At 40.2% G+C, this 17,500-nt stretch overlaps 1 protein-coding gene across 6 annotated transcripts in view; it reads right to left on the bottom strand.

Moving 5' to 3' along the window:
* Positions 1-17,500, bottom strand: part of LOC149132804 (uncharacterized) — a 243,292-nt gene that overhangs the window by 4,198 nt on the left and 221,594 nt on the right. For all 6 annotated transcript variants that reach the window (XM_089362027.1, XM_089362024.1, XM_089362028.1 and 3 more), the window contains 4 exons: positions 15,657-15,807; positions 13,091-13,293; positions 10,415-10,577; positions 6,907-8,117 (listed from right to left, as the gene is read on the bottom strand). In XM_089362027.1, the coding sequence (XP_089218153.1) occupies positions 6,907-8,117; positions 10,415-10,577; positions 13,091-13,293; positions 15,657-15,807 (1,728 nt within the window). The remainder of the gene's footprint in view (positions 1-6,906; positions 8,118-10,414; positions 10,578-13,090; positions 13,294-15,656; positions 15,808-17,500) is intronic.

Below are 17,500 nucleotides of genomic sequence, written 5' to 3'. Positions count from 1 at the left end.
TTATATATATATATATATTTATATATATATATATATTTATATATATATATATATTTATATATATATATATATTTATATATATATATATATTTATATATATATATATTTATATATATATATATTTAGATATATATATATATTTAGATATATATATATATTTAGATATATATATATTTATTTATATATATATATATTTATTTATTTATATATATATTTATTTATATATAGTTAGCGACTTTGAGATCAAGGCAATATGGGTGCCCAGAAGTAGACCGGCATGGAAACTTAAAGACCCTGCAAATGGACAGAGATTTAGAGACAAGTTACTTGAAGCATTTGACAAAATAGAAGGGGATATAGCATCATACAACGTGGAAGACAATTGGAGATTTCTGCGGGACAACCTGTTGAGAGCCACAGACCAGATCTGTGGCTGGTGTAAAATCCCCTCTCGACCCAGAGTAACGTGGTGGTGGAACAAGGATGTAGACGGGGCTATTAGACAAAAGAAACAGGCTTGGAAGGACTGGAAGAACGGTGGTAGCAGGGAATTGTACCAATCTGCCAGAAGGGAAGCTAGGTGACAGGTTTATTTAGCCAGAGGGGAAGCAGATAAGAAAAGATTTGCCAATGTTCTGCGCCGTGAGGACCAAAGACTCGAGGTATTTCGTGTTGCAAGACAGTGTAGGAGAGAGAAATGTGTTCGCATGGATGATGGTACGCTTGCACTAAATGAGGATGCAAAGAAAGAGGTCTGGAGATGCCACTACGATAGATTGCTTAATAAAGAGAATGAATGGGAGGAAGAGAGCCTGCCGTATGTCGACCCAATAGAGGGACCAGCTATCCGAGTTGATAGTATCGGGGTAGATAAAGCAATTAAGAGTATGAAGACCGGGAAAGCCCCCGGCCCATCAGGAATCACTGCAGAAATGCTCAAAATATCTGGCAGTGTTAGCTATAGCCTAGTCACCCGTATTACGAACCAGGTGATACACGAAGGAGTCATACCCAATGACTGGTGTAGCAGCATCATAGTCAACTGCTACAAAGGTAAAGGTGACACTTTAGATACAAATAATTACAGAGGCATCAAGCTGTTAGATCAGGTTATGAAAGTTACAGAGAGGGTCATAGCCCAACTAATTAGGGAGCGAATCAATTTAGATGAGATGCAGTTTGGGTTCGTGCCAGGTAAAAGCACTACTGATGCCTTATTTCTAGTGAGACAGCTGCAGGAGAAATACCTAGCTAATGATAAACCTCTGTACCTGGCTTTCGTTGACATGGAGAAAGCCTTTGACAGGGTCCCCCGATCCCTTATCTGGTGGTCAATGAGGAAACTTGGGATAGAAGAATGGTTAGTGAGAGCTGTGCGAGCCATGTACAGAGATGCTGCCAGTAAGGTGAGGGTTGGAAATGAGTACAGCAATGAATTCCGGGTAGAGGTAGGGGTCCACCAAGGTTCCGTCCTCAGCCCCCTCTTATTTATCATAGTCCTCCAGGCGATCACAGAGGAGTTCAAGACAAGTTGCCCCTGGGAGCTCCTCTATGCTGATGACCTTGCCCTAATTGCGGAGTCACTATCAGAACTAGAGGAGAAGTTTCAGGTGTGGAAGCAAGGTCTAGAATTGAAGGGCCTTAGAGTCAACCCAGCTAAAACCAAAATCCTAATAAGTAGGAAGGTAGATAAAACACAAACCCCTTCAGGTAGATGGCCCTGCTCAGTATGTAGAAAAGGAGTAGGTAGTAACTCTATAAGATGTACCCGGTGCAAGCTATGGACACATAAGAGGTGCAGCAACATCAAAGGCAGGTTAACTAGCAAGTTAGTTTTTGTTTGTGGCAGATGTTCAGGTGCAATAAAGACTGTAAACAAACAGGAAACAACTTCCATCTCATTCCAGGGTGAAAAACTAGAGGTAGTCGATAGCTTCCGCTATCTGGGCGACCAAGTTAGTAGTGGGGGTGGGTGCGCTGAAAGTGTAGCTGCTAGAATAAGAATAGCCTGGGCAAAGTTTAGAGAGCTCTTACCCCTGCTGGCGACAAAGGGACTCTGACTCAGAGTAAAAGGCAGACTGTATGACGCATGCGTACGAACAGCCATGCTACATGGCAGTGAAACATGGGCTGTAACTGCTGAGGACATACGTAAGCTCGCAAGGAATGAAGCCAGTATGCTCCGTTGGATGTGTAATGACAATGTGAATACCCATCAGAGTGTAAGTATCTTGAGAGAAAAGCTGAACATTAGAAGCATCAGTTGTGGTGTGCAAGAGAGACGATTGCGCTGGTATGGACATGTGGTGAGAATGGATGAGGATAGCTGCGTGAAAAAGTGCCACACCCTAACAGTTGAGGGAACCCGTGGAAGAGGTAGGCCCAGGAAGACCTGGGCTGAGGTGGTGAGGCAAGACCTTCGTACATTGGGCCTCACCGAGGCGATGACTACTGACCGAGACCTTTGGAAATGTGCTGTGCGTGAGAAGACCCGGCAAGCCAAGTAAGATCGTTGCCAGTGCCCCTGGACTGGTTCTTGTGCGGGTGGCACATGAGATGCACCATTTTGAGCGTGGCCGTTGCCAGTACCGCCTGACTGGCTCCCGTAGGATTTTTGAGTGAGATCGTTGCCAGTGCCCCTGGACTGGCTTGTGCGGGTGGCACATAAAAGACACCATTTCGAGCGTGGCCGTTTTCGTGCGGGTGACACGTAAAAGCACCCACTACACTCTCTGAGTGGTTGGCGTTAGGAAGGGCATCCAGCTGTAGAAACTCTGCCAAATTAGATTGGAGCCTGGTGTTGCCATCCGGTTTCACCAGTCCTCAGTCAAATCGTCCAACCCATGCTGGCATGGAAAGCGGACGTTAAACGATGATGATGATGATGATATATATAAATATAAATATAAATATAAATATAAATAAGGCGGCGAGCTGGCAGAAACGTTAGCACGTTGGGCGAAATGCTTAGCAGTATTTCGTCTGCCGCTACGTTCTGAGTTCAAATTCTGCCGAGGTCGACTTTGCCTTTCATCCTTTCGGGGTCGATTAAGTAAGTTCCATTTACGCACTGGGGTCGATATAATCGACTTAATCCATTTGTCCCCTCTGTGTGTAGCCCCTTGTGGGCAATAAAGAAATAAAACTTCTTACCACATGGCCATACCTGATAATAAAAGGGTTAGCTAAAACGAGAACACGTTGTTCTCTGGCCAGACCATCACTGATCATAGAGAATGCGCTGAATCAGGATTACAACAGCAGCAATAACAACCACAGACACCATAACGACCATCAGTGCTCTACCACCACTGCCGTCACCACCAGAGATTATCAGGATTACTGCTGCCACTGTCACCACCACCACCACCACCATATAAATATTTAGCTAAACTGTAGTCAAAATATATAGCAATGGTGACACAGCTAGGACATAATTACATGAATGTTTGAAAGGTCACGATATAGCTTAATATTATAGAATTGGGGACACACAGGGTGGAGGTGGTGGTGGTGAGCGGGTGGTTGGAGAGAGGAACAGTGTCCAATCTAGTTCTCACCAAACCAGTGTCGCCATCATAGACACATGTCATCAGTTCAAATTCAAAACCTTCTCTCTTAACCCTTTAGAATTCAGATTATACTGTCAAATGTAAACATACATGCTTATTTAACTCTTTGGCGTTCAGATTAATCTGCCAAATGCAATGGTTATGCATTTACATTGTTTTGAATTAATCCATGCATTGTTTCATAGCTTTGGGATTTCGATGGCCTGATTTGTTTATTTTTAGAATGACAATGTAGGCACCATCCAAACGTGGTCAATGCCTGACTGGCTCCCACGCCGGTGCCACGTAAAAAGCACTATCTGAATGTGATTGATGCCAATACCCCTTGACTGGCCTCTGTGCCGGTGGCATGTAAAAAGCACCCACTACACTCTCGGAGTGGTTGGTGTTAGGAAGGGCATCCAGCTGTAGAAACCTTGCCAGATCAGATTGGAACCTGGTACAGCTGCCGGCTTTCCAGACCTCAGTCAACCGTCCAACCCGTGCCAACATGGCAAATGGATGTTAAACGATGATGATGATGATGGAGTAGAGAAAGAGAAGGCATGGCAGTGTAGTAAGAAGTTTATTTCCCAACCATATGGTTCCAGGTTCAGTCCCACTGTGTGGCACCTTGGGCAAGTGTCTTCTACTGAAGCCTCAGGCTGACCAAAGTCTTTGGAGTGGATTTGGTAGGCCGAGACTGAAAGAAATCCACCACACACATACATATATGTGTATGTTTACATCCCTGTAACTTAGTGGTTTGGCAAAAGACACTGATAGAATAAGTACCAGGCTTTAAAAGAATAAGCCCTGGGGATTGATTTGTTTGACTAAAATTCCTGAAAGGTGGTGCCCCAGCATGGCCACAGTCTAATGACTGAAATAGATACAAGGGAAAAAGTAATGAAGTAATGAGAGAGAGAGAGAGAGAAAGAGAAAAGTAAGCAACAGAATGAGCAAGGGGAATATGGAAAAAAAGGGAGAAGAGACAGACAGACTCCTCAACCCAATGATGTGGGGGTGTTTTACATGTTTCATAAGAAGCAATGTTTTAACATTCCAAGTTCCAGCAGAAAATTCTTTGACAAGAGCTACTTTCTTTAACGTAACACTGCACACCACTGCTACTTCTGTAGCTTTGGTACACCACCACGCAGCTTAAGAACATTATTCCACTCCTCTCACTACTACCACTATCACTATCATCACCACCACCACCACTACTAACATAACCACATTACTCTAAGTGCCACCACCACCCTCCTTGCCAACAATAACATAACTACGAAAACCTCCATCACTATAACCACCACCACCGCTGCCGCCGTGGGATTGGGGGAGGCAGTAGGGGTGTACAAGTAGAACAGGAGAAAGGTGCCTCTTACTTCTGTCAGTCAGTAGATAATAAGATAATAGGGGAGAAACATTTAATGTATGTTTTAGAGAGGGGGGGGGATGTGAAGTGGGAATGAAGATTAGCAGATTGGATAACTATCTTATGGAACTTGATAGGGCTCCTCTAGATAGAACTGACACCTAACAACTATTTTGAAGGGTCACTGGGTTTGGAGGTCATGGAAAGGGTGCGGGGAGGGATTTGACAGCATTTATATTTCCGGGTGATGGGGTAACGAGTGCTTGAAAGACTAACGTGTGTGTGTGTGTGTGTATAAGAGTACATAGATCCTCTACTAGTTTCTTTGATTTCCTTAATAAGCATTCCGGTTGTTCAGTCAATGGAATTACCGTATTTAGTGTGTGTATAAGTTGATTACGTTGCACTATTGCATACTTGACTTTTAACTGGGTGAAAAAAAAAAAAAAAAAAAAGTAACTGGAATGTGGGTTAAAAAAAAAAATGCAATGTGACCTATATACTGAGCAAAGCTAAATCTATGAAGGGGATAAAAATATGCACCTAGATTTTAATATTAAATTAAGGGCGTGACTTATACACAAATAAATATAGCATGTTAGGTAGGGGGGGGGGCAAAAAGGATCTCAGGAAGTAGCGTCCTTGTGTTCCTGAGCTAGTTTTCCACCACATTCCTGAAAAATCATGGTAGAGACCTTGGTCTCAGGATCGCTCGTGTCTAGAAACTGAGGTTGGGGATAAGCAAGGGCATGCTCCCCACCTGTAGAAAATCCAGCTCCAAAAAAGAGAATGGGCCTAAAGGTTGGAATGGGTTGCACCTGCCAACCTATCTGGCCACCCCTGTTAACAGGGACAAAACCCAGATTTAAAACACTAGAAGGTGATGGTGCAGAAGTCAGGGTTGTTTGTTAAAGGGAGACATTCCACTTGGAACTAGGAAGCATTAGGGAAGATTTAGTATGCATACACAGATGACATCACCATCATGGGAATTGAAGTGATCAACCTCATATTGAAAAAATATGAAGATATGACAGGACTCTGTATTAGCAGAGATGAATTAATGGGCTCACAGTTTGTTACCCGTAGAGACAAATCCATGATGTCTGACAGTATGGGTTATGAGACCTTAGTGCAGGGTGGACAATCTTAGCCATGATTCTTCAGAAGACGTGCAAGACTGGTAGAAAGGAGGGAGGGATCATCATCATCATCATCATCATTTAACATCTGTTTCCCGTGCTGGCATGGGCCAGACAGTTTGACAGGAGCTGGCAATTCAGAAGACTGCACCAAGCTCTATTGTCTACTTTGCTATGGGCTCAACAGCTGGATGCCCTTCCTAACACCGACAACTCCACAGAGTATACTGGGTGCTTTTTTTATATGGCTCCAGTACAAGTGAGGTTACAAAGTAACTTGTACGTCAACCACCTCCCCTTAATAATAATTTCTAAATTGGTTACAAAGCCACAAACATATAAAATAGCTTTTAACCTAAAGTACAAGGCTACAAATATGTAAATTAATGCTTTCTTTATCAAACATATGTTATAAATTTCTAACATAGATAAAAAATTAATATATGTTTGATAAAAAAGAATCATTAATATACATGTTTGTAGCCTTGTACTTAAGGTTCAAAGTGGACTAGTGGATAATATTGGCCCCAGTGTCCAACTGGTACTTATTTTATCAGCCCTGAAAGGATGAAAGGTTAAGCCAACCTTGGCAGAACTTGAACTCAGAATATAAAGATGAAATGTGAGCAAAACAAGACAATAAAGGAGGCTCTTTCTGGTCACTTGAAATGCTAGAAATAGCAACCAAATCTCACACTAATCGTACCCTACTGTCTTAAAAGGGGAAAGACAAACTGAATAATGTGGGCATTGAATGCATGCTGCTGGAAAAGAGGTCAGGAAGTTAAACAACACCTAAGCAATAAACAATTAGCATTCTTTTGTTTCCTACCTGTGTTGGGTTTTCTGGACCTTGTTTCAGTTCCGACATCACTAACTCCTGTTCGTCTTGTAGAATTGCCATGGTAACGTATGGCTTTGTGTATTTTTCATCTACTGTATAGTCATACCAAACATCGGGGACATTGACATACTTCCTGTGAAGGGGACACAAATGATTGCTAGCCGGGAGCTCGTCTTTCCATAGAACTTTCCGTGGCTTTGTTACAGCCTTGTAAGGTTCATCTTCCTGACAAGGAGACAAGCAATGGCTTACATTCGCCACGTGGGCTGACGGCTCATCGACCAATATCTCGTTAATGGGGAGGGGCAGCTCTTTAATTTCTGTGGGACTACTCGCTCCACTCTGTAAGGGACTGGGAATAGAGGTCTCGTGCCCAGTAGGGATGAGATCAGGGGTCTGAAGACGCACGTTTTCCTGGGAAGGTAGGTCTTCAGTTTTTTGAAAATTTTCATTGTTAGAATTACTTTTCCCGTTCTTCTCACATAAGATTGTTCCACCGTCGGTTTTATCGTTTTTGGGTTTCTGTTCAAGAAGTAACTGAGATATTGCCCTGTGAATGTAACCTAATTTCTCGGTCAAAGCAAATCGTTTGCCCTGTATGTCCCACAAGAGACACTTGGATAAGTATCTAAATTTATGGAAAGTTAGTTTGAAGTCTGTTCTTGCCCTATTGTCATGACAACACTCCTGGTTGTTAGAGGACTGTTTGTTGTTATTCTGGTTTGTGTTGATGCCATCGCTGTGACTATCAGCAATGTTGTTGTTGTTGTTGTTGTTGTTGGTGTTGGTCTTCTCGACCGGACTGTTATCTTTCGTTTGGTTCGTGCTTTCAAGCTCATGCAGAGGCTGGAACGGTATGTAAGGATTGTTATCTTCGTCCGTCCGAGACTTGGCGTGGACCGTCTTTGACACTGCTGACTGTTGTGGTGGAATGGTTTTAGATTCCAGGCTCTGCTGTCTGTCGAAGAGATAACGAAGCACGCCAATGTAGTAATAGGCCCGTACACAATCTAATTCTCGGCAGCGGAGACTGGAATTGAACACTTGATTGTCATCTTTCAGATCGGAGAGGTATCGCTTGGTAGTGTTCATCTTAAGAGTTGTGTCCAGCTTCGATAGGTCATCACCACTTTTGTCAATTGTTATCAATACTCTAACAGCGGTCACTTCTTGTTGTAGTTTTAACAGGTATTTCGGACCTGGAAAGAATAAAAGAAGAAAAAAAATGGGAGTGAAAGAAAGAAACAGACAAAGAAAGCTTTTACTAAACTGGAGCCAAAGTAATAACTTTTCTCACGTAAGTATTAGATTAATATAGTCATCTGTACATCATATTCAATGCAGAGATATTTTAATAAAATACACTATAAATCTAATATAGTTTCTGTTATTTATCTATCCGGTTAATTACATCACCAGTGACTTTTTAACCACTGTTTTTTTTATATCAGCAGTGATGGATTTGATAGCTTGGGGCTGAACGCATAACCATATTGTTGGAACACATAACCATGTGGTTGGGAAGCAAACTTCTTAACCACATGCCCAATCACATCATTGAAATCTCAAAGCGACAAGATAATATACAATAAATTCAAGACAACTGTGAATAAATACCGTTAATCCTCGAGTATAATCCACACTTTTTTCCCAAAATTTCTAGTGCTTACTATATACGAGGTTAAAAATGAAAAATATTTTCTAAGCAAAATTTTCTAAGTGATAAATATGTAAAGGCAATTTGCTTAATATTTATTTTTTACTGTTATTTCTTTAGTCTCTGCAAACAAAGTGCACAAAAAAGCCACACGTTTACATCATGTTATATATACAATAATGATAAAGGACGTTATATAGACCTCCTTGACTCAAGTTAGAGAAGGGGTGCGTATTATACACAAGGTTTAGGTTTTTCAGAGGTACAGCCCCCTGAAAGTCCCCTGTGTATTATACTTAAGGGCGGACTATACTCGAGGACTTACGGTAAGCAATGCATTTGACAGAATAATCCGAAAGCTCAATGGTTAAATCAAGTATGAAAACCGAGCGACATATACACTAGTAACCTATATTTGCCAATAAATGAACAGTAAATAAATACTAACAGATAAACATTTAAAATTTAGTTTATGACATCTGCCTTGAACATGCTGGATGGTTTCCATTTAAAGATCATAAGAAGAAACTTCAGTGTGCAGACTGGTCAAAGAATCTCATGTTTCTCTGTTGGGGTAAGCAGATCTTTTGAAAGAGATTACAGCATGTGGTGCTTAACCGGGGTCTATATGACCCTTGGATGTCCATATAAGATGGTTTTTTTGTTAAAATTAAGGAGCAATAGTAAATTTGGTTATACTACCACAATACACAAAATATTTTCATAAATTCTCTTCATTCTCTTGTATGTCCGAGTCATTCGACTGTGGCCATGCTGAAGCACCACCTTAAAGGGTTTTAGTTTAAGAAATCAACCCCAGGACATATTCTTTGTAAGCCTAGTACTTATTCTATCTGTCTCTTTTACTGAACCGCTAAGTTACGGAGACGTAAACACACCAACATTGGTTGTCAAGCGATGTTGGGGGACAAACACAGATACACAAACATATATATATATATACGACGGGCTTCTTTCAGTTTCCGTCTACCAAATCCACTCACAAGGCTTTGGTCGGCTTGAGGCTATAGTAGAAGACACTTGCCCAAGGTGTCACACAGTGAGAATGAACCCAGAACCATGTGGTTGGTAAGCAAGCTACTTACCACACAGCCACTCCTGCACCTGTCTGTTTACTTTTAGAATGAAATTGTAGGGTAGGTGTGAGAGGCTGGATCTGGTTGATTTGAACATAAAACAAATAGAATATTTGGATTGGATATAGCTGGTTTAACCCTTTAGCATTTAAACCGGCCATATCAGGCCTAAATACTCTACCTGTTTTATGTTCAAACTGACCAGATCCAGCCTCTCACACCTACCCTACAATGTCATTCTAAAAATAAACACTCATCATCATCATTCAATGTTTGGTCTCCATGTTGGCATGGGCTGGACAGTTTGTAAAGGGAGCTGTCTGGGCTCCAACTGCCTGTTGTGGCATGGTTTCTACGGCCGATGCCCTTCCTAATGCCAACCACTTAGCAGAGTGTGCTGGCCGCTTATTGTGTGTCACCATCATAGGTGAGTTTATGCAACACCAGCACGGATGCTTTTTAAGCGGTACCGGCACCTGAAAGAACAAGCCTGTACGTGTGAAAGACAGCCGTTTTACTTAGCTTCACGTGTCTTCACATCATCAAAAGCTTGCAGCTACAAGATAATAATACTGGGTCAATTCAAAACAATTTCAATAAACATGCATCACATTTAACAGAGTAATCTGAATGCTAAAGAGTTATATTCTGTGCTGTGCCTGAGTCTAGCTCAAGAACAGAACGTGTTGAGAGAGAGCTCGATAGATAAAGACAGAGAGAGAGAGAGAAACTGTTTGCTCACCTTGAGGAAGGCACAACTGAGAAATGATTTGCAGCAACTGGTACTGACTAGCATCGTGGAGGTTAACCATAGCTTGCAGCAAATGCTTAATCGCTGCCGTTGTCTCACCTTGCAGAAGAGACAGCATGCACAAAGTCAAATCCATGCAGTTCTGCATCAAAAGCTGCAACAAAAAGAAACATAAAGAATAAACAATGAAGTGACAACATTATACAACTACTGCTACTAATAATTTTGGCACAAGGCCAGCAATTTTGGGGGAGGAGGGTAAGTCGATAATATTGGTCCCAGGGTCCAACTGGTACTTATTTTATCAGCCCCGGAAGGATGAAAGGTGAAGCCAATCTCGGCAGAACTTGAACTCAGAACATAAAGATGAAATGTCATCAAGCATTTTGCCTGGTGTGCTAACAATTCTGCCAGCTCACCACATTAATATCATCACCATCATCAATAATAATAATAATCCTTTCTACAATTACATCAACTCCAGTACTCAATTGGTACTTAATTTATTGACCCCGAAAGGATGAGGGGCAAAGTTGACCTTGGCAGAATTTGAACCAGAACGTAGCTCAGAACATGCTAACAATTCTGCCAGCTTGCCTTATAATAATAATAATAATAATCCTTTCTACTATAGGCACAAGGCCTGAAATTGAGGGGAGGGGGATAGTTTATTATATCGATCCCAGTACACAACTGGTACTCAATTTGTCAACCCTGAAAGGATGAAAGGCAAAGTCAACCTTGGTGGAATAATAATAATAATAATAATCCTTTCTTCTATAGACATAAGGCCTGAAATTTAGGTGGGGAGGAGGCCAGCTAATTACATCAACCCCAGGGCTGAACTTGTCAATTACCTTCACCCTAGTGTTCAACTGAAACTTATTTCATCGCCCCTGAAAGGATGAAAGGCAAAGTGGACCCTGGGTGGAATTTGAGCTCAGAATACAAAGATGGATGAAATGCCACAAAGCATTTTGTCCGGCGTCCTAACGACCCTGCCAGCTCGCTGCATTACATCATGATGATGATCAATAATAATGAAAATAATAAAAATTAAAATAACAATAACAACGATGACAACGATGATGATAGTACTAATAATAATACAACCATTTTTCAAGAGATCGTTAAGATCTCCAGTGAGCCATATGTCTGGCTTGATAAGACTGTCTGTCTACTTCTAGCCATGGTATCACCCAAGCCACAACAAATCTTGCCTAGTTCACCACTATAGCTACAGTTAATGTTATCATTCATTGCCCATATATATATATATATATATATATATATATATTTGCGGGGAGAAATAAGAATAGTCATCAGATGACTGATGACTACAGCTGCTTATCAATGTAATAAAAGACAAAACGGCAATCAGATTCCTATAATTATTAAGAGGAAATTTCATCCTCTGTGGCTGTTATTGATTGCAAACTGTTGCTTTGTGAAGTTTATTAACTTCATGCAATTATGTCTTAATTAAGATACACTCAGTTGACCTAAACTAATACACATTAATTCTTAATTATCTCTCTCTTTCTTTATATTCAATATTCTTTTATTCTGCTACTTGTTTTAGTCATTAGACTGTGGCCATGCAGGAGCACTGCCTTGAAAAGTTTTAGTTAAATTGTCCCCAGAACTAATTTTTTAAAGCCTAGTACTTATTCTATTGGTCTCTTTTGCCAAACCACTAAGTTACGGGGACACTGGTTGTCAAGTGGTGATGGGGGAACAACACAAAGAAATACATACACACACACACACATATATATATATATACATTTCTTTATTGTCCACGCGGGGCTAAACATAGAGGGGACAAACAAGGACAAAGGGATTAAAACTAAGATCCTCTTTGAGTGAGTGGGTCTGCAGTAGAGAAAGAGGTGGGTTTTATACTGTGGGATAAAAGGTTTAAGTGAGAGAGAAAGGGCCAGGAGAGGACAGGTTTCTTGCCGTAGAGGACTGTACACAGCTACTCATGTTATAGAAGAGGTGTGAGTGACTAGTGTGGAACTGGAAAGAGATGAAATATAGTGGTGATGAAGTGTCAGGGTGGGGCAACTGGATACAAAGTGAGTGGGGACAGAGTGAAGGTGAGTAAAGCTTGTATGGGAAAGTGAGAAATGGGGAAAGAGAGAGGGGTTGAATATAATGTAGAACAGGTGTTGACGGAAGAGTAGGTGACAACTGTAGAAATTGGGAGAGGGGTAGGGGAGAGGAGATGACTGACGATCACCGTCATCATCTAACGTCCATTTTCCATGCTGACATGGGTTAGATGGGTTGACAGGAGCTGGCAAGCTGCTCCAGGCTCCAATTCATCATCATCATCATCATCATCGTTTAACGTCCGCTTTCCATGCTAGCATGGGTTGGACGATTTGACTGAGGACTGGTGAAACCGGATGGCAACACCAGGCTCCACCAGTCCTCAGTCAAATCGTCCAACCCATGCTAGCATGTTTTAATAAGGTTTCTGTGGCTAGATGCCTTTCCAAACACCAATTACTGGGTGCTTTCTCTGTGGCACCTGCTCGGATGCTTTCTACATGGCATTGCCCAAAATTAAGAAGATATTACTAAATTGTTGAAGGTTCTAAAAAAAAAAGTAATTAATTTCAGTTCTACTGAGAAATAAGAGTAGAAAATATCTTTTACCTGATCAATATTGACAAAACTTTGCCTGCCAGAAATAAGAGTGTTGAAAATCTTGTACATATCTTCCACACTGCTGCTTTCAAGATCGACATCCAGACATTGGTGCCAAGAACGCAGTACATGATTGAAGAATGTGTGTTTATTGATGAGGTATGGTTTCCAAGGGCACAGGGGATCAATATCATTGCTATCCAGGATGAAATCTAAAATGCAAAATAAAAATAAAAGATAAAAAATACAACTCTACCCTCAAATACACAAGTTATAAAAAAAATATTAATTAGCTAATTCCATACATTAAAACATCCATTTTCTCAAATTAGCATGGGCTGGAGAAGAATGCATTTGTGGCCGAATCTTACAGATGGATGTTCTTCCTGTCACCAACCATTCACTGTTTTCCAGATAAGAGGTTTCTTAATCAAAAGTGCAAAGTGACTGGTAATAATGTCAACAAGTAACAAAACGTATATCATTGTTTTGCTCAAATGAAACCAACACATGTTGACTTTCACAAACACATGAAATGGGCTTCACGCAGTGTCCGCCCACAAAATTCACTTGTAAGGTATTGGTTGGCCTGGGGCTGTAGTTAGAGACACTTGCCCAAGATGTAGTGCAGTGGGACTGAACCTGAAACCCATGGCTGCAAAATGAACTTCTAACCACACAGCCATACCAGCACCTCAAGAGAAGCAGTCAACCATTTCTTAATCCCTAAATCAAAGCAATTCACAGAACCACAAAATGAGAAACGAATTTTCCCCTGGACAGATCATGAATGTAACAACTGTATCATTCCCAGCTGTGGGACAAATCTTGGCCATAAACTCACCCTGCTGTCTTGGAAAAAGAATATGAAAGATAGATTGAATAATATAGCCTTAGAAACACTGTGTCTAAAAAGACAAGAGAATTATGACTAAACTACCTTGGTTCACTGCTCTAGGGTTAAACAACAACCTCATTTAATTTCCAAGATGACATAGTCTGGATGGTTCAACTGGATCTGACTAGCCAGAGGGCTGTGTTCCCACCAGTGTCTGCCCGACAAGGTCTCTATGTCTGGATGTCTTTCCTAACCCCAACAACCTTACAGAGTGTACGGGGTGCCTTTTTGTGACCGGTGAGGTCACTGTGTAACATGCAAGACAAAACCCCTTCACAGAGTGGGTGGGGGAGGAGTTGAAATATGGAGGGCAGTGGCTTTGCTGGATCCTCTCGAACTAACCAACCCATGCCAACAAGGAAATGGATGTTAAATAATGATGGTGGTGGTGATGCTACTACTGAGGATGGTGGGGATGATGATAATATCCAATGATTTAAGGGCCAAGTTTTCCTCCCTTAACTGTTTCATGTATACAGTTGCCAGGTAACCAAGCACTCTAAATGACTGTCACATGTAAGACATAACTAATCACATCATGGACCCATTTCTCAAACACTTAAAACCTTGAACCCTTTTAATTACAAAGCTGTTGACAGCAGCATTCTTAATGCTTCTTAATTGCTCTGTATAATTAATAGAAACATTGTAATAATGATAACTATGCTGTTTTCATTTCACAATTTATTTCTATAGCTTAATTTATCTTATTTTTCACACGCTTCAATCATTAGACAGCGCCCATGCTGGGGTACAGCCTTGAAGGGTAGGGTTTTAGGCAAAAAAAATCGACCCAAGTATTTATTTTTTTAAAGCCTGGTACTTATTCTGTCGGTTGCTGGCGTGGGTACATTTTGATGCACCCCAGTGCACTATATGTAGATGCATTCACGTGTGTGTGTGTGTGTGTGTGTATTTTGTTGTCTTTGGGGAGAGTCATTCTCTTTTAGTGTCTTATTTAATGGACAGAGTCAATGACTATTCAAAAGGTGGTAAGACGCAACAAAAATTATAAATGAGTGGAAATTTTACCAGTGAGTGTTCTAAATAATAAAATATTGGTTGCCTTCTTATTAATCCACAAGTGTGTGTGTGTGTGTGTGTATATATATATTTATGTATGCATATATAATGGACTTCCCTGTTGTGTAAGTGGCAGATGAGGGTTTCAGCAACTTGGTATCTTTACTGTGATTTTCAGCTGATCATTTGGTTAATATCTAAGAAATGTTTTATGGTACTGACTGGCAATCTTGAGTAGGTTTCTGCTTTCAACTGTGTGGAAGCAAGCCCTGCCTCACTGCACACTACAAAGCCACAACAACCACAAACAAAATCATTTGAAGCAGGTTCTTCTTCTTGTCTTAGGGGTAAGCATGGCTCTGTAGTTAAGAAAGCCCTCTGAGACTGTTGAGATCAATGTGGTAGTGGTCTGTCTTGAACCATGGTAAGTCAGTAACTCCATCTTGAAGTTGTAGAGAGCAATTTGTAAATTAATCAAGAAGTAATTGGCAAATTAAAAGCTGAAAACACGCCTTCCGTCTTCATCATTTCCAACAAAGTTATGAAGTAAGTAAATATCAAGACTGCCACAAGACCATAAAAGAGAAAAATGGAGAACAGTAGAAAGGGATTACAATGGATTAGTGTTAATTATGAATCTAATACTTTGTTTACCTGGCAACAGTGTTTTTGATCCTGTTAATGATGTCGTCCTTCTTTTGTGAAGTACAAAGTCGGAGGAATCTTTGGCATACACAACACTGGGCATCAGTGTCAGGAGTTCACTCATCATTAACTCATGCATGCTGATAACCAGAGTAAACACCTGAAGATAGAAACACAATATAAAATTTATATGAATACTTACGTATCTATAAACGTTAAATTCAACTTAAGTTGAAAGTCAATGAAGTTTGCTTTACAAGCGTTCAGATGTATTGAAAGATAAAGATAAGGAAATAATTTTATTCTCAGATGCAGGATAATACAGCATGAACAGGATAAACTAACCATATTTTGCAGAAAAATCTGTTGGCGGCCAGCCAGGAGACTCAAACTCACATCCCTGTGATTACACGTCAAGTGCTTTACCATTAAGCTAAACTGCCCCAATGACAAATTCTTCTGCAAATTTAGGATATATAAATCTAGCTTTATAAGATGCTATCATACATTAAATTCACCTTATGTTGAAAGTCAACGAAGTTTGCTTTACAAGCGTTTGGCAGCCAACAGATTTTTCTCCAAAATATGGTTAGTTTATCCTGTTCATGCTATATATATTATTAGCATTATCCTGCGTTTGAGAATAAAATTATTTCCTTATCTGTGTCTTTCAATATCTATAAACATTTATACAAGACGGAATGAACAGGCTTTAACTGCAAAATACAACAATTGTTTTCATGCAGTGGCAACAACTGTTAGCTGCTGAGTTTTTCATATCATAAATTAAATCACGTAAGTAAATATGATTCAGCAGCAGTTGTGTACTGGTATGTCATTGGTTAGTAGATACATACATACATACACAGTTGTAGAAATCAGCAACTCAGCGGATGTTAGCATGAAGCTAAACATCAGTAAAAAAGAAAATACCTAAGCTGTACTATTGAGGAATCTACAGCTACTTTATCAAAATTACAAGTTCAGGTTTATATCTGTGATTATTGGGACACTGGGATATGTAACACACACTCTGCCTAAATACCAATCTTGAGAAATTAGGCTTTTCAAAACCAGAAAGGAGAAAGCTGATGTGAAGATTACAAATCCAAACCATCACTGGAACTGTAAAAATCTGTAAAACTTTCCAGAAGTTTTATCATTTAAGTATATGTGTGCATGTCTAGACATGAAAGTGTATGCATAAGAATACATGCAATCTGTACATATACATACATACAAAAATATCCTGTTGATGTTGTTGAAATTCCAATGAAGGAGCCTTGGATCTAGGTTAGAAACCGGTTCTTTCTCAATTGTCAAGAAATCTCGAAATAAAATGACACACGCAGAGAGAGAGAGAGAGAGCATCAAATTGATATCCGCAATAAATGTCCCTTGGATTTCTGTTGTTTTTGTATCTGAATTGGTCTTTCGTAATTTATGACCATTTAATTCAAACATTTCTATCTTTTCCCTTTCTTCAGCTATCGTTTCTATAGAAACGTTAAAGACTTCAGCCAATCTTTGCAAGCGTCATCCTTATACATCCTGTGTTTGCTTTTTTTTTTTTTTACCTCATCTTTGTGGGTTTTTTTACATTTTTGCACCATATAAGTGTGTGTATATGTGTGCACGTGTATGCATTCTATCCTATTGATTTTTCGAGGGTATTAATTTACTTCTGTATCTACAGGCACAGACATGGCTGTGTGGTAAGAAGTTTGCCTCTCAACCATATGGTTTTAGGTTCATTCCCACTGCGTGGCACTTTGTGTAACTGTCTTCTTCTATAACCTTGGCCGACCAAAGTCTTAAGAATGGATTTAGCAAATGGAAACTTAAAGAAACCT

This window comes from Octopus bimaculoides, chromosome 13, assembly GCF_046866305.1.
Source record: "Octopus bimaculoides isolate indiv1 chromosome 13, ASM4686630v1, whole genome shotgun sequence".
Taxonomy (NCBI): Eukaryota; Metazoa; Mollusca; class Cephalopoda; order Octopoda; family Octopodidae; genus Octopus; species Octopus bimaculoides.
Note: the sequence above shows the minus strand (reverse complement) of the source record. Positions and strands in the feature narration are given on the sequence as shown.